The 26,905-nt window shown below is 30.9% G+C and overlaps 3 protein-coding genes and 1 pseudogene across 3 annotated transcripts; 2 read left to right on the forward strand and 2 right to left on the reverse strand.

Annotated features, from left to right (window-relative positions):
• Window positions 1-826: 826 nt before the first annotated feature.
• Window positions 827-1,468, forward strand: LOC124943750. Its single transcript, XM_047484223.1, has one exon. The coding sequence runs from the start codon at window positions 827-829 to the stop codon at window positions 1,466-1,468; it is 642 nt and encodes a 213-aa protein (XP_047340179.1).
• A 14,416-nt stretch (window positions 1,469-15,884) lies between these two features.
• Window positions 15,885-18,571, forward strand: LOC124943752 (annotated as a pseudogene).
• Window positions 18,572-19,554: 983 nt separating this feature from the next.
• LOC124943753 lies at window positions 19,555-21,894 on the reverse strand. The gene is made up of 2 exons (XM_047484224.1): window positions 20,436-21,894; window positions 19,555-19,853 (listed from the first exon to the last, which is right to left on the reverse strand). Exons 1-2 carry the CDS (start codon window positions 21,892-21,894, stop codon window positions 19,555-19,557), a joined length of 1,758 nt encoding a protein of 585 aa, XP_047340180.1.
• A 1,162-nt stretch (window positions 21,895-23,056) lies between these two features.
• On the reverse strand, window positions 23,057-23,833 carry LOC124943754 (myosin heavy chain, skeletal muscle-like). The gene has a single exon (XM_047484225.1). It carries the CDS (start codon window positions 23,831-23,833, stop codon window positions 23,057-23,059), a length of 777 nt encoding a protein of 258 aa, XP_047340181.1.
• Window positions 23,834-26,905: the final 3,072 nt, after the last annotated feature.

Consider the following 26,905-nt stretch of genomic DNA (forward strand, 5'->3'; position numbering starts at 1 on the left):
TTTCGTTGTCTGTGTCAATGGAGTGCATGGTGGCTACTTCAAAGGCGAAAGTGGTGTGAGGCAGGGTGACCCTCTCTCTTCTTTTATCTTTGTGTTGATCATGGAGGTCTTTGAGAGTGTCTTAACGACATTCCGAAAGAACCGTCATTACACTTTCCACCCTTTCTGCGAGGAGGAGAAGATTACTCACCTTTGTTTTGCCGACGACCTATTTGTTCTTGCACACACCGATGTTGATACCGTTAAAACTATAAAAGATGCTCTTAACTTCTTCTATGATGTTACAGGTTTATTAATTAATGAGGAAAAAAGTGCAACGTTCTATGGCGGTGTTAATGACGAGACAAAGGCAAGTATACAAGACATCATGGGCATCTCCGAAGGGTCGTTTCCGGTCCGTTACTTGGGGATTCCGCTCACGGCAAGGCAGATTCATGTAGTACATTGCAGGCCTCTTATTGAGAAGGTCAAAAATGTGATTATGGGTTGGGCAGCTAAGAAGTTATCTTATGCGGGAAGGATTGAATTGGCGGGCAGCGTGGTAATGGGGCTTATTGGGTATTGGTCTCAACAAATTGTTCTTCCTAAGAAGGTGATGCGGGAGCTTGATACATTATTACGGGACTTCATTTGGGGCACTCATGGTCGTGGGGGAAAAAAAGTCAAGTGGACTGATGTGTGTAAACCCAAAGACGAAGGAGGTGTGGGTTTGAAGAATTGTGTCGAATGGAATCGTGCCGTTACTTACAAGCATTTATGGGCCTTACAATCTAAGTAGGATTCCTTATGGGTCAAATGGGTGTACTCCCGGTTTATGAAACGTGAAATGAGTATGGACGTGCAAAATTACCGACGATATGGCTTGGTCATTAAAAAGATATTGAAGCTCAAAAACAGCATTTGTTCGATATTTGACATCCGAATTGGTGATGGGCGTGGCACTCTGTTTTGGCACGACCCATGGTTCGAAAACAAACCATTGATTAGTAGAGACGAATTCCGAGGCCTAAAGATCCGGAGGGATTGTGCGGCTGCCACGGTTCATAACATTCATAACGGACTTTGGGTTTCGGTTATTACTAGAGTCTTGGAAGGCAAAAGAGCTATTGGTCATTTGAACGGTCTCAACATTTGTAATATGGCTGATGTGTACTTGTGGAAAGCGGAAGAAAATGGGAAAATTAAGTCAAGTGCAATTTGGAATGTTATTAGGGAAAGAGGTCAAATTGTAAGTTGGGCTTCACTTGTGTGGTCCTTGAAAATCATTCCGAGACACCGATTTATTCTTTGGTTGGCTTTTCGTGGTAGACTTAGTACCCGTGATCGTATTCTTGCTTATATGGATATTCCGGACGCCAATTGTGTTCTTTCTAGTGGGTTTGCGGAGTCCATTGATCATCTTTTGGGTGGCTGTTTTTTTGCGCTAGGTCTATTTGGAATCTTTTTACTTTATTCATGGGAATTGTGAGCTTGCCGGGGTCCTGGGAGGATATAAAAGTTGCTGCCCAAGTCTTATCTAAAGGTAGTAAATTTCATGCTAACGTTTTTAAGTGTGGGTTTGCTGCCATCGTTTATCATTTTTGGGCTGAGAGAAATGCTAGAGTCTTTGGTAGAGTTCGTTGAAACGTTGATCATGTGTGGAGCGATATTGTATTTGAGTGTGGTGCACTACATAGAACGTGGAGACGGGTGCCTAAAGGCGAGCGGGAATGGGTCCTTTGTCACGAATGGAAAGTCAATTATAATGAAGTCACATCTTTTAAATGTTTTAAGGCTAGCTAGTTCTTTATGTTTTGTTTGTAAGTCATGTATGTTGCTTTGTTAAAATTGTTTGGTTCTTGAACTTTATTCTAACTTTTTAGGTTTGTTAGAAAGTTAGAGGAAACTATGTCCGTTTTCTTTCCCGTTTTGGGATTTTAATAAAATGACACTAAGTTGTTTTCCCAAAAAAAAAAAAAAGGGCAGTGCCCTCTATGCCGCTATACCGGTCATGCCTTTCATTATTATATAGAATATTAGTTATATATTTAATTATACTATTTTTTACTTTTAAGTAACATTATAATAACATTAAATAAATATATATTCTAAAATTTTACTATAATATAAGAATATTAATTATATATTTAATTATAAAAATATTATTATATATTTCAAATTATAAAAATATTTTAAGTTATAATTACATTAAAATGTTTTAAGTATTAAGGGTGAATTATTCAAATAAGAGAACGGAGAAGCATTGAAGTATTTTTTAAATTATTTAGATAAGAGGGCGGTGACAAAATAAGAGGACAGAGGTCTTGTGCACCGCTGATGCTCTCATTGCACTCCTATCAAAAAAATATTGGAAATGAAAAGTTCTTTATGAGTCTTTAAATTGTGCAAAATAATCTTAATATTTATGTAAACCATAGAAATACATTAGATCTACTTCATGATACATTGTAAATTCACAAATGAAATGATGCTTTAAGAGACTATTTTGAAGATTAATCTCAAGATCCTTTATCTATCCTTCTAAGTATGTTACATGTATAAAAATAATACTTGAGAGATTTTTATATTTAAATTATACTAAACTAGATATTGAATAGTAGGTCCTACTCTAAAAAATGCATATTCATGTAGCTAGGCCTACAACTTTTGTTTTTTTAATAGATAGTTTAATGTAAGAATTAATAAATTAAACTTTAACTTAGTTGATTAATTATTATTTTTATTTGTGTAAAGACTATAAGTTTATTGTTCAAACTTTTTAAATATGTTTTTGCAGATGTATATATTGCACCACCATTGAGTCGACCTTGGGCATATTTTTAAATCATTATCTCAATTAATTATGGAAAATTTTCTTTTTGGTCATTGAAATGCATGCACTTTGTACTTAATTAGTTAATACATCTTAGGATATCCCTTTACCCATAACTACATATTCTAATTTGGGTTATTGTGAAATCAGAAAGTCTTTAACATGTTATTTAATATGTTTTGATAAATAAATAATATCTTAAAAAGCCAAAAATTAAAAAATTATTTCTAGATCTATATAAAATCTGAATATTTTATCTTCCTGCTATTTTGAAACTGAGATGGATCTTACATTCTTAATTAACAATAGCGCGCATTATATTGTGATAATAAAAGTCCTTTACATATTTCTGAAAAACCTATTATCATAAAAGAAGAGAGTATATTGACATTGATGTTTACTTATTTTTTGAGTTCTTACTGTGATTAATTAAGTCATTTGAATAAATTTTATCCTTAAAAAATAGCAAATAATTAAGCACTTCTAGACTAGTTATCAATAAAAATCAATCAATTGCGTTTGTGTTTATATTCATGATAAGTGTTTGGATTATGTCTTTATTCACGTTGTGTTGTTGTTTCTTTTAAAGGTTTGTCTAGCTTGATACAAATGATTCATTTCAATTTTTTCCTTTTTTGAGTTTTAATATAAGTCTTAAAAAAAAAAAAAAAAAAAAATCAACCAATTTATAATTGGTTCCTTTATAGTGTTCTTGTTCTAATTATTCTTGATTGAATTTTGAAGATTAAAAACAAAGGAAAAGTAGAATAAATATTGAGATCGAAATAAAAGATTCCCATAGAACCACACTCATAATCACTGGCCTCTAATCATTTGAAAAATGAACTTAAAGAGAGCATTCATCTTGTCATTCAACTCCTCAACTTCTACTTCCTTCTCAGCTAGCTTCAGTTTCAAACCATTTATCACCTCTGATTGATCATTAAAAATGGAAGCCCGTTTGATCGCCTGTTCTATTCTCTTCTCCATGCAATCTTCACTCTCTCTTAATGTCTTGTTTATTAATACCATCTCATCGTTCAACTGCAGATTCGCGTTTACGTCCTGAAATTTTTGATCTGCAAATAGAGAGAAGACGCAACTTAATGAATCCAATCGTGCCTTGGCATATCGCAAAAGGATCAAATCGGTCTGAAGAACGTTATTAGAAGAAGAAGAAGAAGAGTAGGTTTGGAGGTTTGCTAGGTACGATTCAAGAGATGCTTTGGACTTGATAATGAGAGATTTAAGATCGTCCATTGCGATTAGGTTTGGCCAAACATTGGTTTGATTGATTTCCTTAAATATGTTCAATAAGCTTTTTAGTTTTCATTTATTTATTAATTAATATTTAATGCTATTTACTATCGTGCATGGAAGAAAATGAAAATTACTCTAGGAACGAGGAGCCGGTTCCAAAAAGTTATTTATAAATTTATTTGAATATTGTTTTTTATTTCTTATTGGAAAAATGAATTTAAATTATAATATAAAATTTTCTTTTGTTTATATGGTTTAGTTGTATCAAATTGTTAGATTTAGAGTTTTGTTGGCTATTGAGATGAGATTTAGGCCTTGTTACATTATATGGTTATTTCATATCGAGTTATTATCAAACTTGTTGGTCTTGGTTAATTAATTATGAAAATAGGTTATTTAGGGTTTTTTAATTGAAAAAACATATAAAAAATAGAGGGTTTTGATTGATATATTAGTTAATGTGTTATTTTAGATTTTGTTTAAATAAAAAAAAAAAAATAAACAAGGCCGATGACCATTAAATAGAGGGCCGTTATATGGAATTTGAAAGGTTTTACTTTTTATTTTATTTTTATTAAATTTCAAGAAGAAGAAAAAGTTTAATGATCTTCTCACTATGATATTATTTCTGCTGGAAACCGAGGAACAAAAAAAAATAATACCATATTTATCTACAATATTTAAACATATGAACTTGTCATGTCATATTTAAAAATTAGCCAGAAAAAATGTAATGGAGTTAACTTTTTTACATGTTAATAGAGTTAACTTTTTTTTACATGTGAGTTTCGTCATTAAATATTTTTATTATTATAATTTTCATCTAAACATGTAGACATGACATTCAAATTCAAAGAAAATAAAAATATGCATCAGCAAGATTTGAACACTATCCTCACATACAAAAATTAAAGTTAGTCTAAGAAACTGCTGCACTAAATAATTATATTGTTAATTATATTTGTTTAAACTATATACTTATTCAATTTAAACATTTAATAAATAATTAAATATATTGAAATTATTATTTTTATTAAATTTTTAAAAGATTAATAATTTTAATATATATATATATATATATATATATATATATATATATATATATATATATATATATATATATATATATATATATATATATATATATATATATATATATATATATATATATATATATATATATATATATATATATATAATATTTATAACTTGTAAAATCAATTGAAGATATTTTCAAACAATATTTTTTAAAATAATATATATATATATAATGCATTTTATTTAAAATAAATAAAATAAAAATTACTTAAATATTGATATTTTTAGAATATTTTTTTAATAAGTTTAATAATTTTATTTTTAATATATCTATTTATAATATATTATTATTTAAAATATATGAATTTTATTTTTATTTAGTAGAATAATATCATAATATTAAAATATATTTATTTAAATTTAAATATTTTTAAATGACAAAGATTTTATTAATATTAAAAACAAAATCTGAACTAATATTATAAAAGTGAAAAAATGAATGTAGCAAAGATAAATATAATTACAATAACTAATAATAATATAATCATTTTTATATAATTAATTTTAAATATTATATTATAATAATAAAATTATAATAAATAAATTAAAATTTAAAAATAAAATAATAATTTTATATAAAAATATATTAAAAAAAATAAATATTAAATATTTTAATACAAAATGTCTTTAAATATAATATCATGTTATAATATATGTTATTAAGTAAAATAGTTATATTTAATTGAATCAATTATTAATATATAATATTTTAATGATTTTATATTATATTATTTATGTTGGATAGATAAATTTTAATTAATAATTAAAAAATATTTGAATCATTCCAATATTAATAAATTAATTATGGATGAAAAATTAGTGATTATATATTAAATATTTATAATTAGAAAAATATATAATTAGTACGATAAGATACTAAATATTTATATTTTATCAAAATATAATACACTTAAATATCTTATAAATTTTAAACATAAAAAAAAATAATACTTTATATTTTTAAATAAATAAAATATAATAAAAAATATAATAAAAATATTAATACTAAATTTTTACAAAATAATATTAATAATTTCTTTATAATAAATCCAAACATAATGAATAGAAATATTCAAAACTCTCATAGATAATGATTAATAATATTACTAACAAAATATTTTGAATGAAACATTATACTTTTATTCATAATACCTGTTGGAACCGGGACTGCCTATTTTAAAACCTTGCATAATACTCATATGCAAATACTCATGTTCAAGTAACATATCATTCAATAGATTTTTCTCCTGTATCAGTTGTTCATTGTGTACTTGTTTCTCCTTCATTAGAGTCTCCATCTTCTCAAACTCACATTCCTTCTCTTTAACCAATATTCCCTTTTGATCTAGCTTCAATTTCAAATCATTGGTCCCCACTGTTTGATCATCAACAACCCGTTTTAGTTCTTCTATTTTCCGATCCAATGTTGTATTCTGACTCAATCTTGAGAGATGATCAGCTTGCAACTTGGTCAACTCTGAGACAAGGGTTGAGTTGTCTGTTACCAGAGAAGCTTTAGACTTGAGGAGAGACTCAATCGTTTGAAGGAGCCTTAATTCCTTGTCTTCAGCCAGAGACAGTTTCAGTTTCAAATCCTTTGTTGATAACAAGATGCCAAAATATATCTTTCTTATTATCTCAAATAGATTTTTACAACTCTTTATAGGAAAGCATAGACTCTTCATATGCTTAACTCTTCAAATTACAAAACAAAATTATTCTGCATATTAAATAGCTCCCACCCAAATCTCTTGGTTATCCCACTCACCCCTAGTTATTACTCTAGGATTATTAAACATCAAAAAACTAAATACCTTATTAATTAAAGTTTATTCAACAAATTTCCCCCTTAAACTTAAATATTCTTCCCATCTCTCATTCCAATCAGCCTTTTACAACTCTCCAGCAGTGTGGTCGGTAATGGCTTGGTGAATATGTCAGCGGCTTGAGCTCGACTTTCAACATGCTCCAACTCAACCTTTCCTTCTTTGATTTGTTCTCGAATGAAATGAAATCGGACGTCAATGTGCTTGCTCCTTCCGTGATTAACTGGATTCTTTGCCAACTCGATCGCTGACTTGTTATCAACTCGAATCACAGTCCCTTCGTCTCGGGTCACTCCCAAATGCTTTAGTAAATTTGAAAGCCATACTGCATGACACACACTCCAAGAGGCCGCCACATACTCTGCCTCGCAGGTCGACAAAGCTACAATAGGCTGCTTCTTTGACAACCAAGTAAAAGCTGAATTTCCGAGTAGGAATACATAACCCGAAGTACTTTTCCGGTCATCAACATCACCACACCAATCACTATCAGAGTAACTCACTAATCGGTAGTTATCTGATTTTGAATAGAAGATACCAAGTGAAAGAGTTCCTCGAACATATCTCAGAATTCTCTTCAAGGCCTTCCAATGTGTATAGCTTGGATCCTCCATGAATCTGCTTGTTATCCCAACACTCAACATTAGGTCGGGTCTCGTGCTTGTAAGATACCTTAGACTTCCGATTAAGCTTCGATATCTCCCAGCATCAGCCCGTTCTCCTCCATCAAACTTTGAGAGTTTAGTGCCTGGTTCCATTGGAGTTGAAACTGGGTTGCAGTCCTTCATTTTAAACTTCTTTAAAATTTCAAGCGCATACCTCTCTTGGGATATAAAAATCCCTTCCTCTGACTGCTTCACTTCTAGGCCAAGAAAATATTTCATCAAACCTAAGTCTGTCATCTCGAACTCCTTCTTCATTACCTCCTTGAACTCCTCAATCAGTTTTGTGTTGCTTCCGGTGAATATGAGGTCGTCGACATAAAGAGCGACTACCATCATATCATTTTCTGATTTCTTTGTGTACAAGGCATGCTCGTACGGACATTGCTGGTACCCATTTTTCTTGAAATACTCGTCAATTCTCTCATTCCAAGCACGAGGAGCCTGCTTCAGCCCATAGAGGGCTTTTCTCAATCTCAACACCTTCTTCTCATCACCTCTCTTCATATACCCAAGTGGTTGCTCGACGTACACCTCCTCCTTCAACACTCCATTTAGAAATGCTGATTTCACATCCATCTGTAGAATTGGCCATTGGTTTTGAGCAGCTAACGAGATCAGAAGTCGGATTGACTCCATTCTCGTGACAGGAGCAAAAACTTCATCATAATCGATTCCCTCCTTTTGTCTATAGCCCTTCACCACAAGTCGAGCCTTATAACGCTCAACCTCTCCTTCGACATTCATCTTTTTTTTGTACACCCATTTTACTCCAATGGGTCGAGTTCCTTCAGGAAGGTCGGTTAGCTCCCAGGTTTTATTGCGTTCAATTGCCCCAATTTCTTCATCCATAGCCGATCTCCATTTCTCGTCTTGTACAGCTTTCTCAAAATTCAAATCTTCTGAGTCGGCGAGAAGACATACAATGTGGACTTCATTTGTAGTGTCATATATCTCCCGTAGACTTCTCATTCTGGGCTGTAGAGGCTCAGATTCATCTTCTGAAAGTTCGGTGGTTGTTGATATCGTAGGCATAACAGTCTCTGAACTAGTTTCTTCCTCAATCAGGTTACTCCAGTTCCATGTCATTGATTCCTCCACGTGAACATCTCGACTCACCACCAATTTCTTATTAATAGGATCAAACAATTTATATGCCTTAGATTTTTCATCATACCCGATAAATATGTACTTCTTGCTTCGATCTTCTAACTTTGTCCTGTTCTGACTTGGTACTTGCCCATAAGCCACACTACCGAATACCTTGAGATGAAAGACACTCGGCTTCATACCACTCCAAATCTCTTGAGGTGTCTTCTCTCCTAGCTTGGCATGTGGACATCTATTTTGCACATAAACTGCGCACTGCACTGCCTCTGCCCAAAACTGTTTCGGCATATTCTTTCCTTTCAACATAGATCGAACCATATCGAGTATAGTTCGATTCTTTCGTTCTGCTACACCGTTTTGCCGCGGAGAATATGGAGCAGTCAAGAAACGCTTGATTCCATGTTCTTCGCAGTATTTGTTGAACTCGTTAGAAGTGAACTCACCTCCTCTGTCAGATCGGACTGCTTTGATAACTTTGTTTGTTTCTTTCTCCACCATCACTTTAAATTTCTTGAAGTTTTCAAACACTTCTGACTTCTCCTTCAGAAAATAAACCCACGTCTTTCTCGAAAAATCATCAATTAAAGAAAGGAAGTATCTTTTACCACTAAATGATTCTGGAGTTATTGGCCCACATAAATCTGTGTGAATCAGTCCGAGTTGCTCCTTTGCTCTGTATTCAGAACTGTTTGGGAAAGAAGTCCTCGCTTGTTTCCCGATCACACATTCTTCACAGAACCTCTTTTCGAATATAATGTTAGGCAGTCCAACCACCATCTCCTTTTTCACCAGCTCGTTCAACCCTCCGAACTGAAGATGACCGAACCGATAATGCCACTTCATGGCCTCATCCTCTAGATCAAGTTGCATACATTTATCTTGAACTATTTTAAGCTCAAGTTTGTACATACGGTTTTTCTTCATTTCTACCTGGGCAATGAGTCTCCCAAGTTTATCCTTCAGTTGCATTTCTCGGTCCTTCATTATAGCCGAGTATCCTTTCTCCATCAACTGTCCCATGCTCAGTATGTTGCTTTTGAGATCAGGTACGTAGTAAACATCTCTGATTTCTCCGATTCCCCCATTTTTCTGTTGATACCTGATCGTTCCTCGACCTTTGACGGCTACTTTTGAAGCATCGCCGAAAGAAATGGATCCGGACTCCACCTTTGAGAGTATTTTGAATAAGCTCTCGTCGCCGCACATGTGGTTACTTGCCCCAGTATCCAAGTACCAAAATGAGTTATCAGAACAGCTTGGTTTGATCTCAGTTTCTGGAATTTTTGTCACCAGCAACAACCCTTCATCTTCTTTCTCAGCAAAAAAGTTTGTTGGTTCCTCCTTTTTCTTCTCGGATCTACAATCTTTGGAAATATGACCCAACTTTCCGCAATTGTAAAATTTTATCGAGTAACAATCCTTGGCAACATGTCCATTCTTTCCACAGTTATAACACTCAATATTATTATTTGTGTTTGTCCGGCCACCCCGAGCTTGACCTCTGCCATGCCAGTTCTGTTGGCCGACTTGCTCACTTCCTCGTCCACCTCTTCCTCTACCACCTAGGCTTCTGCCTCTTCCTCTGCCTCTGGTACTCTGAGCATAAAACACCTTCTCCTCTTTTATTGTCGCCTTCGCCTGGAGAGCCTGTTCAAGAGATCCCCCCTTCTTGTTTTTCCTTCTCTGCTCATGCGCTTCCAAGGACCCAGCAAGCACTTCAATGGTGAGCGTTGATAGATCCTTAGATTCCTCTATTGCGCACACAATATTTTCGAAACTATCTGTCAATGACCTCAGAATCTTTTCAACAACTCGGTTTGATGAAAGACTCTCACCATTCCGATTTAGTTTGTTCACCACGGTCTCCACTCGAGTAATGAACTCAGATACGCTTTCAGACTCTTTCATCCTCATGTTTTCCAGATCGCCCCTTAGGGTTTGAAGCCGGACTTGCTTCACCCGTTCGTCTCCTTTGTTTGCTATTTCGAGTGTATCCCATGCCACTTTGGAAGATTTTGCGTCAGCTATCTTCTCAAAACCAGATTCGTCGACAGATCGGTATAGTAGATATAGAGCCGCCCTATCTTTAGCTCGAACGACCTTCAACGCGTTCAACTGGGCATTTGAATACCCATCCGTGTTCTCCGGTTCCTCATACCCAGTCTCGACCACATCCCAGTTATCTTGGGAACCGAAAAGGGCCTTCATCTGCACCTTCCAGTTGTCGTAGTTGACGCCTTTTGTCAACTTGGGTAACGGGATGCCATTGGTTAGACCTGCCATTCCTCTCAAGTGTTTAAACTCAACACACACACCTCACAAGGCTCTCGATCGCTCTTGTTTTTCTCTCTCGGCCAGCGCACACCGCGACGTTCTCTTTTGAGACTAACAGGTTTTCTCACGCTCACCTCACACACAATAGCTCTGATACCAATTTGTTGATAACAAGATGCCAAAATATATCTTTCTTATTATCTCAAATAGATTTTTACAACTCTTTATAGGAAAGCATAGACTCTTCATATGCTTGACTCTTCAAATTACAAAACAAAATTATTCTGCATATTAAATAGCTCTCACCCAAATCTCTTGGTTATCCCACTCACCCCTAGTTATTACTCTAGGATTATTAAACATCAAAAAACTAAATACCTTATTAATTAAAGTTTATTCAACATCCTTCATTTGAGGCTCAACAACCATCTTTCTTGTAACGTAACACCTTATTGGAGATAGTTTTTCCATTCGCTTTCTTCTTAGGTTCTCTACTCGATTTTCAGTTTTCCACCGAGAAACTCCACCCACTTTACAAGAATTCAAAATCAATATAAAAACTTAAATCAATATATATCAAAAAGTCATTTATATCAAAAATATCTATCATAAGTCAAACCTAAATCAATATATCATGTCAAAACTTAAATCAATATCTATCTAAAAAATAAATCAATATCTATCAAAACCTAAATCAATATATATCCAAACTTATATTCAATATCAAATCATGCCTAATCTATTATTAGCAATTTCAACTATGACCTAAGAATTTAAATTTAAATACCTAGATTTAAGGGAAACTCCGGTATCAAGTGGAACAAAAAAAACTTAGGTAACGCGAAGAAAACACGTCTTCAACAACTTCTTAATCTAGCACTCAACCAAAAAGAAATGAAATTAAAACACAAATTAGGAACCATTACAAAGATTATATACAGAAGAAACTAAATTTGAATGACGTAATGTAACTATATATCGAAAGTATAACTCTTTCTGAGATGGAATGGGTTGCTTGGTCATGAAAAAAAGCTCTCTCTAGAAGAGACATTTTTTAATATTTAATAAAGAACACACAAATATATACAATAATGTCCAAGCATATTTCCAGTTAAAAACAACAGTTTATATGAAGAAAAATACAATCATTGTATTGCAGTAAAGGTTTATGAAGTCATTAAAACCTTCTAATTCATAGCATTAAGAATAACATGACAATCAATTTCAATATGACTTAATAATTGTGATTGGCAATTTATCAATTGTTGTTATCACTTAATAATTGCGATTGGCAATATATCAATCCCCGATATGTTATATTAATTTAATGGGTTCTAGTTCCATGATCGTTAATTTAAATATTTTTTTTAATATTATCAATAAAAATTTTATACACATGTATGTCCATGTAATTTTTTTTCAAATCAATCTCAAAATCATTTAGTATTATCGGTATTGATAGGTATACATTCATTTCAAACTTTTTAAGGCAATTCCATGTTATAGCGATCGGTCTAGTTTCAATCATTCATATATTTAAGAAATGACGATTAGTTACTTATCCAATCGTCACTAATAAAATCATAGCGATTGGTTACTTTTCCATTCGCTACTAATCTTCAAAAACGCGGCAAAACACCAATCTCTGTTTGATTTCGAATTAGAATATTAATTTAATTGAAAAAAAAAGTAAGCCTATCTATTTCGGGCGCTAAGACCTGGAGTTCTAGTGGTCGACTCAGTTCTTTCAAATTGTTTTTCATTATTAAGAAAAGGTAACGAAGATAAAATACGAGCTTGTTTTATAGCAATAGTAATTAATCGTTGTTGTTTTAAAGTCAATCTATTCACTCGTCTAGATAATATTTTTCCTTGTTCACTAATAAATCGACTAATTAAACTCATGTTTCTATAATCAATTCGATCTCCCGATTGGATCGGGGGCAAACGTCTCCGAAAAAATCGCTTCGATTTAAGAAAAGGTCGCTTAGATTTATCCATGGTTTGTTTAGTTTATTCCTTATTGCAAAAATCCTATTTTGGTGAGATCTAAATTCAATTAGAATTAATAAATAGGATTTGCTTTGGTTATTCAATTTTTTTTTTAAGTAATAATATATAAATATGGCGATTGGTTTTATAACCAATCGTATTTCATTTAAGTTAGTAGCGATTGGTTAAAGGACCAATCGCCATTACATGAGTAGTTGCGATTTGATTTCATTCCAACAGTAGTAGCGATTGTTCTAAATACCAATCACTATGTTTGCTAGCTATTTGCTAGTGTATACATCTCTTAATTAAATTCTACAAACAAAAATTAATACATTAATTTTTAAAATTAATTAGCAGTTTTTAAACTAACTAATTAACCGATTTAAATTGTTTTTTTTTTTTATTTTTACATTTTTTTAAGGACAAAAACATATTTGACTATACAAAATTTCACTTTTCTTGACAAATTCAGTTGATACGGCCATGTTGTCTTTCCCCAAGACTAACCTTACAATTTAGAAAACTTAATTTTTTTTTATTAAAAGATAATCTTTCTCCACATCATGAAGAGTTATTCCACAAAACTGTCCTCACATCCGCAACCATCAACTTCAAATTAATCATCTAAAAAAAAATCACCAAGACAATTTAAGAATTTAAACAAAAAAATTACTAAAAAAATAAAAATATAATTCTATTATAAAAATCCGAAATACAAATTTTGATTAGACTAAAACGATAGAGTGGTCTTTGTGACTCATGAATACATGTTCACAAAAACATGCTCAAAATATTGAGTTCATACTTATATACTAAAATATATTTTATTTAAAATTTTTTTATATATTTTATTATTATTTATTAATACTTTTTAAAGTTTTTTTAATATATATATATATATATATATATATATATATATATTTAAAATAAAAATAATCACACTCAATCTTACAGGCAAAAACTAGAGAAACACTAGTAAAAAAGTGTTTAATAGCGACAAAATTGGCGACAATTTCTTATTACCCGTTGCCATTTATTAAAAGAAAACTGGAATAAAAAAAAATACTAACTTAAATAGCCACCGTACTTTTATACTGTGACCATACCTTTTTTTAATATTAATTATATATACAGACACTTCATATTTATACAGGGCTTCCTCCCAAGCGACAACTTACAGAGGAAATTTACTTAAAATAATTTGATCTTCTCCCACATCATCGTTGTTCTTGTGATGGAGAACTCCTCGTATTTTCCCACGTCGACTCACACATTGACATTGTCTTGCACATCGAATGTTCTTCTCGCATGTTTCATTGTCGCAACTCGCAATGGATTCTTCCACAGTCGTTGACCTTGAACGGCTTCCCTAGACAACATTCATCGACATTGGTGACCACATCGGCTTCTTGTTATGCAACATTATTGAACATATCAACCATCATTAGTTACGTTCTTCTTCCTTGAATCATCTTTCTCATCTATTTATTTCTAAGGTCTTTCACATTTTCAGTTTGAGGAGGACTTCATATTCCTTCTAAATTCTATCACATAGCACCAGCTTGCTCCTTGTTAGGTAACAAATATCAATTTTCTGAAATATTTAAGTATGTGCGCCAAGTGTTTGATAAAAAGTCTTAGATAATTTGTCATTATAAATACACATAATTTCTTATACACTTTCCTGTTCACATGTTTTTGTTGTCTTAAGTATTGATATTTCATTTTCTATTCAATCAATTTCAATGTTAATAGTATATCTTTGAAAACAGAGGTTTTAATGTATTTGATAATGAAAAATCTTCACAATGAATCAAATTTTAATATCTTCTTACATTAAGTGCAGACTCTTTAAAAGACCACTATACTAATAATACAGTACATTTCCAATATTTCTTATTTTGTATATATTTGTTATTAGAAAACAAAGATGCTAGATTAATAAAAGAGTTTGCTCAACTTGTGGATACTTGTGATAGTAATCAAAACGTCTGAGTTCATTATGATACTTGTTTTATGTGTACATTAATGCTTCACAAATGAACCAAAAGTGTAATAACATGAAGAAGAACAAGACTCATTGTATTAGTTTTGTATTAATTTTTTATTCTTCTAGTGTGAAGAGGGAATAAGGGTTTTTTAATGACGATGAACGACAAATACTAGCCATCTTTGAGAGGTGATATAAACTATAATTTTTAATCTAAATTATAATATATATATATTGGAGTTCTTCTGATGTTTTTTTCCGTTTTTATAGAAATAAAATTTTCTACAATTACAAACAACTAAATATTTAGAAGTTTTTGACTGAAATAGAAGACGGTGGAGCTAGATGAATATATTGATGTGCGGTATCCCATATTCGATTATTTAGTTGTGTAGTTGCTGAATTCGCTTGGATTTGAAGAAGGGAAAATTTTCGAGTCAAATTCATTTGATTTAGACTTTGTTCATCCAACTAATTTAACTAATCTCTATGGACAGAAAAAGGTATTATATGGATTTGTTCATTTAACTAATTTTATATATTTACTTTCTTAGTATTAAAAGTATGGTATTTGATGTCTTGGACATTTGACTCTCTTACAATTTTTCTGGTTTGTAATTAATAATTTTCTTGTTCATTGCTTTAGATTCAATCATTTGATTGAATTCTGATCTCGAAACAATTTGTGGCAGTATTTGGAAGAGAAGTATCCCCAAATTATACTACTTCCAACTTATCCCTGACTGGTCTTCAGGTTGTGATCTTCTTCTTTAATTATTCACATAAGAAAATTATTTGGTTATCCAATTATATCTTCAGAAAGAATGAAGAAATCATAATTCTTCGATCACTTTCACATGTGTTCATGGGGTGCTGGGGGTTTATTGGTCATATTCACAAATTACAAACTGCAATTGGCATTTTGGACATAACTAATCATCTTTGTTGATTTGATCATCTTCTTTATTGATTGGCTTAGTCGAAGGAGTTCCTCTTTCTTGTTATTGGTGTGGTTAAGGATCATTTCATCGACTTAGGATTTGAGTTATTGCTAGATTCTAGGTTCAATTTAGGTTAAACCGTAGCACTTCCGGTGGATCATCCTTTTCCTTGGTAATTGTTGTTTGTATGAGCTTATGAGTTCGGAATATAGAGAATTAAGCTGTGAATTGGATTTTGCTTAATTTTAGGAAGATCAGTGATAGGGCATATGTGGTTAATAATGCACTCGCCTGTGTTGAAAGGGTAACGAGTGATATGTTGATTGGTCCAGACTTGGCGATCAACATTGAACAATGTGGCATCATAAACATTGATCCTATTCCTGGGTACTCTTCTTTGCCTCCTTTTTTCACTAATTATGCATCATATATTCTCTTGGTTTCATTTGATTTGTAAAAATGATACGATTTATGTACTTTGTTACTTTGTCTGTTTGTTCTTGCTTGTAGGCAAGCAAAAGATGCCCTGAAGCTGCTAAAGAAATGGTTGGGCAGTAAGAGTCCTAAAACCCAACTCCTTGCTCTTTTTGTGAGCATCTTTTATATAATATTTTTTCCCTGCTAAATAAAGATACGGGAAGCTAGTGTGGTAAAATTTTAAATATTTTGACTAGGTATTGGAGACCTGAGTAAAAATTGCGGGGAGCATGTTTTTCAGCAAATTGTTGAGTGAGATATCTTACATGAGATGGTGAAGATAGTAAAGAAGAAGGTGCAATTTCTACTTTCTTATTTCTCTCTACTCTTTCACCTCCTGCTCTAGAACTCATCTATAGATGCAAAAATGTTTTTGATACTAACATTGTGGCTACTATCTTCTACTATGCAGCTAGATTTAAGTATAAGAGAGAATACATTGATTTTGATTGATACATAGCAAGAAGCTTTAGGAGGGTCAAGAGGGAAATTTCCCCAATATTACGGTGCATTCATTGAACTGAGAGTAAATGCATTAATTACCCCTTTTTTGGGTTCATCTGATATGTTTTTCACGAATTTCAAATTTCTTTTGTCATATTGACTTAGTGCACAAAAATTCAGTTTCTCTTTTCGTATCAAACTTGAGTAATGGCTCTTTGTCGATTTGGATGAGAGTCTTTTATTTGCACATATTGTTTCTTGTCAAATCCCTACTATTCTTGTTCCCAAAATTTTCAAACGAATCCTAACACTTATTTGTTCCAAATAATAATATGATTATGATCGTTAAAAAAATCTATATACCAAATGAAATAAAAACAAAATAGATTATAATTTGGATCATGATCTAAAATTTAATTTGTATGTGAATATGTGATTATGTAGTTATCTTTTAAAGCTCACTGGATACTTTGTGAATTGCAGGCTACTGGAGTGGAATTTCCTCCACGAGAAGAGAACACTATGTCGATATTTATTCCACCACAGACCCAACCAATTAGTCACCCTCCTTCTGCAGCTTACCCTCACTCAATATATGAATAAGCGGCTGGTCAGGCCTCTCTTGAGACTGATTATATAGTTGCAATGAGGTAATACTGACATGTCCATCTATATCAGTATTTATTTTTCATATTTTGTCACTTTTGATTTTTGATTTTTTCATTTGGTTGTCCTTTACTTGACATACCATAAAGGACCCTATATATTCAAACTTCTCCTGATTTTTATCTTGGTTTAAAGCCTCAGTTTAGAGAATGTGTTTATACTTTTTTGGAATATTTTTGTGTGGATGAAAAGTTATAGTATTTGAGGTCTGCAACCAATTGCATATTAAAGAACCCATGTAAAAGGTGTAACATGCTGGTTGTCTGGTTGAACAGTAATAATGTACATTTATTCTTTATTTGATAGGTTGATTTACATGCCTCAGTTCCATGAATAGTTTTTTTTTATCTCAGGGTTAGTTATTGTACGTGTTGTTGGCTAGAGTTTTAATATTTATTTCATATGGAGCTTGTCTGTGTTGTTGGCTAGAATTTTAATATTTGTTTTATATGGAGTTTGTCTGTGTTGTTGGCTAGAGTTTTAATATTTGTTTTATATGGAGTTTGTTTGTGTTGTTGGCTAGAGTTTTCATATTTGTTTCATATGGAGCTTGTCTGAGATTCAAAATGTTGAGGGATTGACATATGTTTTATTGGAAATGCTAAGTGCTTTGAATCCAATGAATCATCAGGTGGGATCCCCTTAAAAAGCATGCATTTTTTGATTTAATGCAAACAAATTATGTTAATTGTTCTCTATTTTCTGCTTGTTTTTCAGTATAGAAGATTAAAAGAGTCCATTTATGTATATATATTTTTTAGTATATTTGTTGCAAGGTACTAAATATATTTTGATTTTCAAAGTTACACGTTTTTATTCCTTAGTAGTTGTTCTTATAATCTAGGTTGTGATATTGATGAAAAAGAAGGGTACATGATTGCTTAGTAGTTGTTCTTGTCATCAGGTTGTGAAATTGATGAAATTGATGAAGGTTCTTATTGATATATAAGTGTGACCAGGTTGAGACATAATAATGTGACAAATGTTGAGATACTATCTGATTTTTACAAAGAGAGAAATTATAAAGAAGACAATGGGTGAATCTAATAAGGTATGATTGAATTGATAGATTGACTCTCCGTTTCTTAGTTAGTTTGCAATCTTTTATATTCTCAGTTGAAAATAAAATCAATTGAGTGAAAATTAATAAATATCAGGTGATAAATATGAGGAAGAATCAAGAAGAAGAGCAGGAGGAAATAACCAGCTTATGTTCTTCCATTTTTGTTTGCATTCTACTTCACAGAATATTGTCCGAATGGAGGCATAATGTCAAATTTCATATTTTCTAGAATCATTTGCAAAAATAATATCACCTAATATTATTCTTTTAAAGAAATTATTTGTGAATGAAATCTAATGTATATTATTCTTTAGATTACTTAATAATAATATTGTCTATTATTAATTAATTTTGATAATATATTTTTATAGTTTTAAAAAGATTAATAATGTATAGTAATAAAAAATATAATAATTAAAATACTAAATTGATAAAGGGCATATTTAGCGACTGTATATTATTCCTGTAGCCAAAATTAGCCACGGTATATGAATCCTGTAGCCAAAATTAGCTACGGCAGCAATAGCTACGACTGGCAACAGGCATCCTTACTGTCGCTGTTGCTATTTAGCGATGGGAAATTACCATTAGCGACGGTGTTTACCGTTGTTGTTTCTCTTATTTTTACTAGTGAAACAATATTAAAAATATATCAGATTCATACTCATAAATCCAAACCGAACAAACCTTACAGGCAAAAACTAGAGAAACAAGTGAAAGTGAAGGAACATAATCAAAAGAAGATAATTAAATTCTAGATTCTTAGAAAAGCTTATTTTCTAAACCATAGATTTCTTCTGAATGATACTTAAGAGATAGTTATTATGCTTCAACAGCTGATCAAGGCGAGCTCGTTTCTCCTCACTTTGAGTCTCCATCAGAAGATTCAGATCATTATTCTCAACCTTAAGTTTCACAAACTCATCTTCCATCTCTTCAACCAACTTTTCCCATCTCATCAAGCTTCAATTTCAAATCATTAGTCTCTTCTGTTTGATCATCAACAACCCGTCTCAATTCTTCAATTTTCCGAGCCATGACCTTCTTCTCCTCCTCCTCAACAGCTTTCTTTTTCCATTCTAGCAATTTCAGCGAGTAACACGATCCACTGGGCGACCATGTTGGGTTATACGATGAAGGTTTATATTTGACGAGATAGTCAATACATTCAAGGAGGGGTTCAAGGGTACTTTCGGAAACAAAGGACCCATCTCCCACTATTCTAGATAGGATAGCTGGTTGTGAATATGGTTACCATTTGTGAACAGTTTCCTAAACTAACCTTGTTTGGCGTTCACTTTCCTAAACTAACCTAGTTTGTTCATTTATTTCCAAACTAACCTAGTTTACTATTTAAACTCATTTTTTTTTTTTTTTACATTTCAAATTTAAATTATTATTTATATAAACTAAATTATTTATATTTTAAATTATTATTTTTATAAATTTGATTATTTATATTTTGATATATAATTTAAATTATTTTTTTATAAATTTAATTACTTATATTTTAATATAAATATATATATATATATATATATATATATATTTACATTTCAATTCTCATTTATATAGTGTAATAAATATTTTATTTAGTATTCTAATAAATAATTGATAAATACTAATAAATTTAAAACATTTTAACCATAATAATATAATAATTAAATATTCTTAAAAACTATTACAATCATCATTTATCTAAATTATTGACGATTTTGCTCATAATAATTAAATATTCTTAAAAACTATTACAATCATCATTTATCTAAATTATTGACGATTTTGCTCAGGACAACGTTGGCTACGTCTCGTATGACCTTTTTGGCCACATCTCCCACAAATGATGGTTCTTCGTGGGTTATCCATTTCGGTTCGAATACGCTGGCTTTGACCTCGTTGGTTTTTCTTCTTTCTCAAATTTTCATTGGGAACAAGATTACCATATTTCTCCCAATCATGTGCTATTGGGAACGTCCAATATGATTCATTAGGTATGGGGTGAAAATCATACTGCCACATCTCAGAAAGTGTTGTTAGATTGTGATATGTATCGATGTATTTAACCCAATCGAGATTGCACACTATACAACCAACAACTATATGTGAACATGGAGAGTGATAACGACACCATTTTCCACAAGAACAAAAACCTTTACATAGGTCAATGATATGTTTGTTGCCACCTTTCCAAAAACCATTATTAGTTCTGTAACGTGCAATAGTCACCTCAAAGATTCCAGTTTGCTCATTGTATGGAATAACTGTGTGTGCTGATGCCTTGCTTTCGATATTTTCAAATAATTTTCTTGACATATTGCAATAAGTATACCCATTTTGAAGATCATTCAAAGTTTGAGTACGCCTTTCTGCAACAAGTTTTACAGAGCGATAATATATATATTCCACCATTGACGTGATCGGAAGAAAACGAGCAGACCTTAAGATACCATTGAAACTTTCGACCATATTTGTTGTTGCTTGACCGTAACGATATCCTCCATCGTGAGACATAGTCCACATCTCTAATGGAATATTTCGTAACCATTTTTCAGCATCGGGATTAAGCTCTTTGATTTGTCTCATCGCATCTTCGAATTTTCTCACTTGACTATTATTTCCGGCCACCCAACATAACATCTTCAAATGTGATCCAGGATAAGCTGAACTAAAATTACTACGGACATGGTAGAGACAAAAACGATGTATACCCATGTCTCTAGTGAAGCCATTTTGTTCTTTCTTCATTGCTTCAATGATTCCAGCATGACGGTCTGAAATTATGCACACTCCCGTTCTACTTCGACATATAAATCTACGAAGGCGACGTAGAAACCATGACCAGTTGGCTGTTGTTTCTTCATTGACTATAGCATAAGCAAGTGGGTATTGATGGTTATTAGAATCAAATCCCATTGCAATTAATAATTTCCCGTTATATCTTCCTTTCAAGAATGTACCATCTATACTGATAACTGGCCGAGCATGTTGCCACCCATCAGCTATCGGTTTGAATGCCCACCATGCACGCTTAAACACCGACGTGTGGAGTTTTGTAACATCGACCACAGCTTCAATCGAAACACTCGTGCCTGGATTAAAATGCATCAAAGCACTTAAAAATTTAGGAAGTTTAGAATAAGAGATCGTCCAATCACCATACACCTCCGATATTGCCTTTTGTTTTGCCAACCAAGCCTTCTTGTAGCTAACATGATATTTATACATTGCCAGTATTTGATTCCTTATGTTATTCACTTTCAAGTATGGCCCCTCCATTATCTAAATATGTAAATTTAAAATAATAAATAACAACTCAAAATATATAAAAGATCAACAATATTAGATATAAAAAATATTCTTACTTGTTGCTTTATAACACTTCCAATCATTTTTGACATGAATTATTCATGGCAACGTTGTTGAGGATCTTCTCTGTTGTAAACCATGGCACATTAGGAATATGTCCATCCATATTTGTTGGGTCATTAGTCTGAATATTCTCTTCTTCACCGTCACTATTAAAAATAAAATTAAAAATGCTAGAGGTATGTTTCTAACTTGCAACATAACAAAACAAATACAACTCTTTAACCAACTAGGCTACAAAGACTTTATATTTTATATTCAACACCAAATTTGATAAACGTGGGACGTTTTAATATTAATATAAGTTCAACTTTTTAACTAACTAATCTATATATATATATATATATATAATGATGCTTAATTTTTAAAGTGTCTGGATTGCCGGGTCGAGAGCTGTGGTTAATTTGGATATACTTGGGTCAGATTGTGGGTTGACCCGTTTTTAAATTTAAAACGGTTAAAAATAAAATTAAAAATGCTAGAGGTATGTTTCGAACTAGCAACCTAACAAAACAAGTACAACTCTTTAACCAACAAGGCTACAAAGACTTTATATTTTAAATTCAACACCAAATTTGATAAACGCGAGATGTTTTAATATTAATATAAGTTCAACTTTTTAACTAACTAATCTATATATATATAATAATGCTTAGTTTTTAAAGTGTCCGGATTTCCGGGTCGAGAGCTGTGGTTAATTTGAATACTTGGGTCGGATTGTGGGTTGACCCGTTTTTAAATTTAAAACGGTTAAAAATAAAATTAAAAATGCTAGAGGTATGTTTTGAACTTGCAAACTAACAAAAACAAGTACAACTTTTTAACCAACTAGGCTATACAGACTTTATATTTTAAATTCAACACCAAATTTGATAAACGCGAGACGTTTTAATATTAATATAAGTTCAACTTTTTAACTAACTAATATATAATGATGTTGAATAAATGGATAATTGGGTCGGATTGTGGGTTGACTCAAGCATAAACTTAAAACGGTTAAAAATAAAATAAAAAATGTTATCCGTAATTTTTTTTTACGATTTTTATATTATTACTCGTGCAAATGCACGTGCTAAATACTAGTGATTAATAAAACTGCTAACCAAAGACCGATCATACACATTGAGCTGTAGTCACTCTCATCGGCGAAATTCGACTCCAATTGTCGTATCTGGTGTAACAATTGTTTCTCCTTCATTCGAGTCTCCATCTTCTCAAACTCACATTCCTTCTCTTTAACCAATATTTCCTTTTGATCTAGCTTCAATTTCAAATCATCAACAACCCGTTTTAGTTCATCTGTTTTCCGATACAATATGGCATTCTTCTTCTCCTCCTCCTCCTCTTTCAAATCGGTCTTCTGACTCAACCTTGAGATACGATCAGCTTGCAACATGGTCAACTCTAAGACAAGGGTTGAGTTCTCAGTTTCCAGAGAAGCTTTAGACTTGAGGAGAGAGTCAATCGTTTGAATGAGCTTTAATTCCCTTTCTTCAGCCAACTTCTCCGCCAGAGCTAGTTTCAGTTTCAAATCCTTCATTTGAGCCTCAACAACCATCTTTCTCAATTCTTCTAATTTCTTCTCAAACTCAACAATAAAACGGTCTACTTTCAGCTCCATACGAGCTTCTTTCCGATCAGTCCCCTCCGATTTCGAACGAGAAAGAAGAACATGCAACCTGGTCAACTCAGACACTAGGGCGGCATTAACATTTTGGGCCCGACTCAGATCCGATTCGAGACAGGATTTGGAGTTCACGAGAGAATCGAGCTGCCGGCGATGCTCAACTGACTCGTGGAGGAAGAGGGTGTTTAGTGATTTAAGGATGCTCTCACTGTCGGAAGCCATTGAAGAATTAAGCTAGATAGATGTATCAGAAACTGTGGTTTGGATTTGTTTATATACAGGGTGGTAAGAGTATTGGAATTTGGAAGGGGGTGATGGAAATTTGAAGGTTTTTTTTATTTATTATATTTTATTAGGAATGAGATTTAATTCAATTTTGAATTTTCAAGTGATCTTAATCATTCATAAATTGGCTTTAAATCCAGTAGTCATCACCAGCTGTCACCGTGTAACTTATAAAGAAGAAGATGAAGAGCTTTTGCAAATATTTATTTTGGGTTAATTATAATCAACAATTATTTTGAAATTATTAAAAAAAAAATATGTCTTATCAAATTTATAACATATAATATTTCAATCTTTGTATAAAAAATATGATATAATTATAAATGAATAAACTATTTAGATGTTAAAAATAACTATAAAATCATCTAACTTTAAAACAATAAATATGTTTATTTTTGTTAACTCCAATTTTTTTAACTAAGTTTAATTTTTAATTTTTTTTAATAGTTTTTACAAGTTATATTTTAAAACGATTATTTTAGTTTATAATAAATATCTTTTTTTTTTTAATTTTGTGTATCGTTTATGTAATAACTATATTAAATTGATTTTTTTATGTTATTATGTTTTTTAAGTAATTAAACGTATAATATCGATACCGTATCAAAATTATGGTATACCGAAATCAAGAGATAAATGTATGAATTTTTTGTATATCAAATTTAAGGTAAGATAAATGTAGTATGATTTTTTTGTATATTAAAATTTTCGGTAAAAATAAAACATTAAGGTATATTGGACCGACTCACCCCTTGTCATTATACTTATCTACATAAAATGCTATTATTTGTATTAAATGTCGGTTTCAATTTTACAAAATCGAATATAATTTATTTATATGTGATATTATCACGCAATTTAAAAATGTATTAATTTTCAACCAAATAATGAATTCCAATCAAATGAATATCTAACACAATCTTTGAACAACAAATATTTGTCAATAAAAATATGCTTAAAGTATGTTTCATTGCGAAGAGGGTCCTTTGTAAAAATGAGTAAATTAAATAACTAACAATAATAATTTAATAAATGATGCTGCAATTGGTTTAAAAAAAATCCATATATGTACTAATAGTTTGAGCATACAAACATTCAATTTAACGACACAATGACTATTTAAATTCGAAATTTAAATCATTTTTATTAAACGGGATTGTACTTTGAATTGTATCCTATACGGTTCGAACTCTCACAATTTTAACTATTTGAATCATTTTTTTACAAACAAATGTACGTTCACATTTTTTACATTAACGTAATATTTGTTTTCTTATTTAATTTATGACATTTATTTAGAAAATAACAATTATTTCGTTATTAAATTTTTTCTATTCATTTAATACCTTACATATATTTTAAAATATTTAAACTGCAATTTACAAATTAAAAAGCGTGTATCTAAAAAAAAGTTATCTTAAAATACAAATATGTCTAAATTTATAAACAGGTAAACGAAGTTATACTGTTATAATATTTTTTTAAAAATCAATAGAAAACCTATCTATTTTCGAATTTTCTAAAATATTTCTTCAAATCACACATTTATAGTTACCAAAAATACATTCAACAAACTAGAATTCAAAAGTTCAAAAGAATACTAAATTAAAAAAATACTTTTGTGCATATTTTATTTACAAATATAATAAATTAATTAGAAAAAAAATGATACATTAGAATAAATACATTCATTATGTCTGTGTAATTGTAATAGTTGACATCATAATTAGTTATATTTCTTGAATTTGGAAAATATATGACCTAAATAATCTATTTCTTATATTTATTTTATTAATTACAAATATCAATAATATCTCATAACCATTAATATTACTCAATCTAAAATTTAGATTATAATTAACCATTATGATATTTATGGTCAAATTTAAGCAGTTAACCATTAATTTTTAAGTAACTTATATTGTTTTTTTGAATATTGCTAAAATCGATTATTTAATTAATGACTAAATATATTTATCAATAAGAATTTATAAAAGAATTCCCAAAATAACAAAATTAGTCAAATTATATAATTAATATCGTGGTTATATACCTTTCACAGAGTTTAAAAAAAAATTATATTAAGTACAATTTATTCTACTATATATAATCAAGTCATTTACCCATAGAGTCATATAAAATGTTCCATATATTGCGACATAGTGAGAATAGTGGAAGAGAGACAGATAGGATGACAATGTTCAATAGAATTGTACTTGTACTTATTTTGATACATATTTCCGATGATAAATTTATAAATGCAATGCCTTTTCGTACTTGTCTTGAAAATTGTTTAGGAGGGTGTGTTACTCCTAATACTAGAAAGATGGCTATTTGTGGTGCATTATGCATTCCAAAATGTATTATAGGCAGACCTCCAAACCTAATGGAAGTAGTTGATAGTTGCAATATTAAGTGTACTGTCGATAAATGCGTTCAATTCATTGAAGGTACGTTGATCTATATATTGTTGATTACTATTTAATGTGTTAGAGTTGCATAAAATCTTAATTATGTTTATAATTATTGATTAGTTTATTATAAATTTATTTAACTTTTGATCAAATCAATACTTGTTATTAATATGACTTTTGATCAAATCAATACTTGTTATTAATATGATTTTTATGCTTTTATTTACAGACGTGAATGAAGTAGAGAAATGTGTGATTGCATGTGGAGAGAAGTGTTGAGACATAAAAATGGATGAATTTTGAAGTAAATTCAATTTGAGTTAGCAATTGAGTATTTTATTAGTCAAATTTCTTATAATCGTATTGATTTATATACGTAGAATTATTTTCTACATTTTTAATATTTCATCTTTTTTATAAATTGTTACTCTTAAATTAAAGTCAAATATATTTATTAAATTGATTTAAAACATTGAAACAATTCTAATATGTATTATAATTCATATTATTTCATTTTTAAAGTTTAATGATATTAATAAATAATTATAATTAATACAAATAAAATACATATATCAAGTTTTAAATATATATACCA

Source organism: Impatiens glandulifera, chromosome 6 (genome assembly GCF_907164915.1).
Source record: "Impatiens glandulifera chromosome 6, dImpGla2.1, whole genome shotgun sequence".
In the NCBI taxonomy this organism is placed as follows: Eukaryota; Viridiplantae; Streptophyta; class Magnoliopsida; order Ericales; family Balsaminaceae; genus Impatiens; species Impatiens glandulifera.

Bases quoted from the DNA above. Each gene is read 5' to 3' on its own strand.
- LOC124943753 (XM_047484224.1), bottom strand. From the start codon at position 21,894: ATGGAGGGGCCATACTTGAAAGTGAATAACATAAGGAATCAAATACTG. The intron at 19,854-20,435 runs GTCATACGAGAC...ATTCACAACCAG, and splicing joins TGGGAGATGTGGCCAAAAAG to CTATCCTATCTAGAATAGTG.
- LOC124943754 (XM_047484225.1), bottom strand. From the start codon at position 23,833: ATGGCTTCCGACAGTGAGAGCATCCTTAAATCACTAAACACCCTCTTC.
- LOC124943750 (XM_047484223.1), top strand. From the start codon at position 827: ATGAGTATGGACGTGCAAAATTACCGACGATATGGCTTGGTCATTAAA.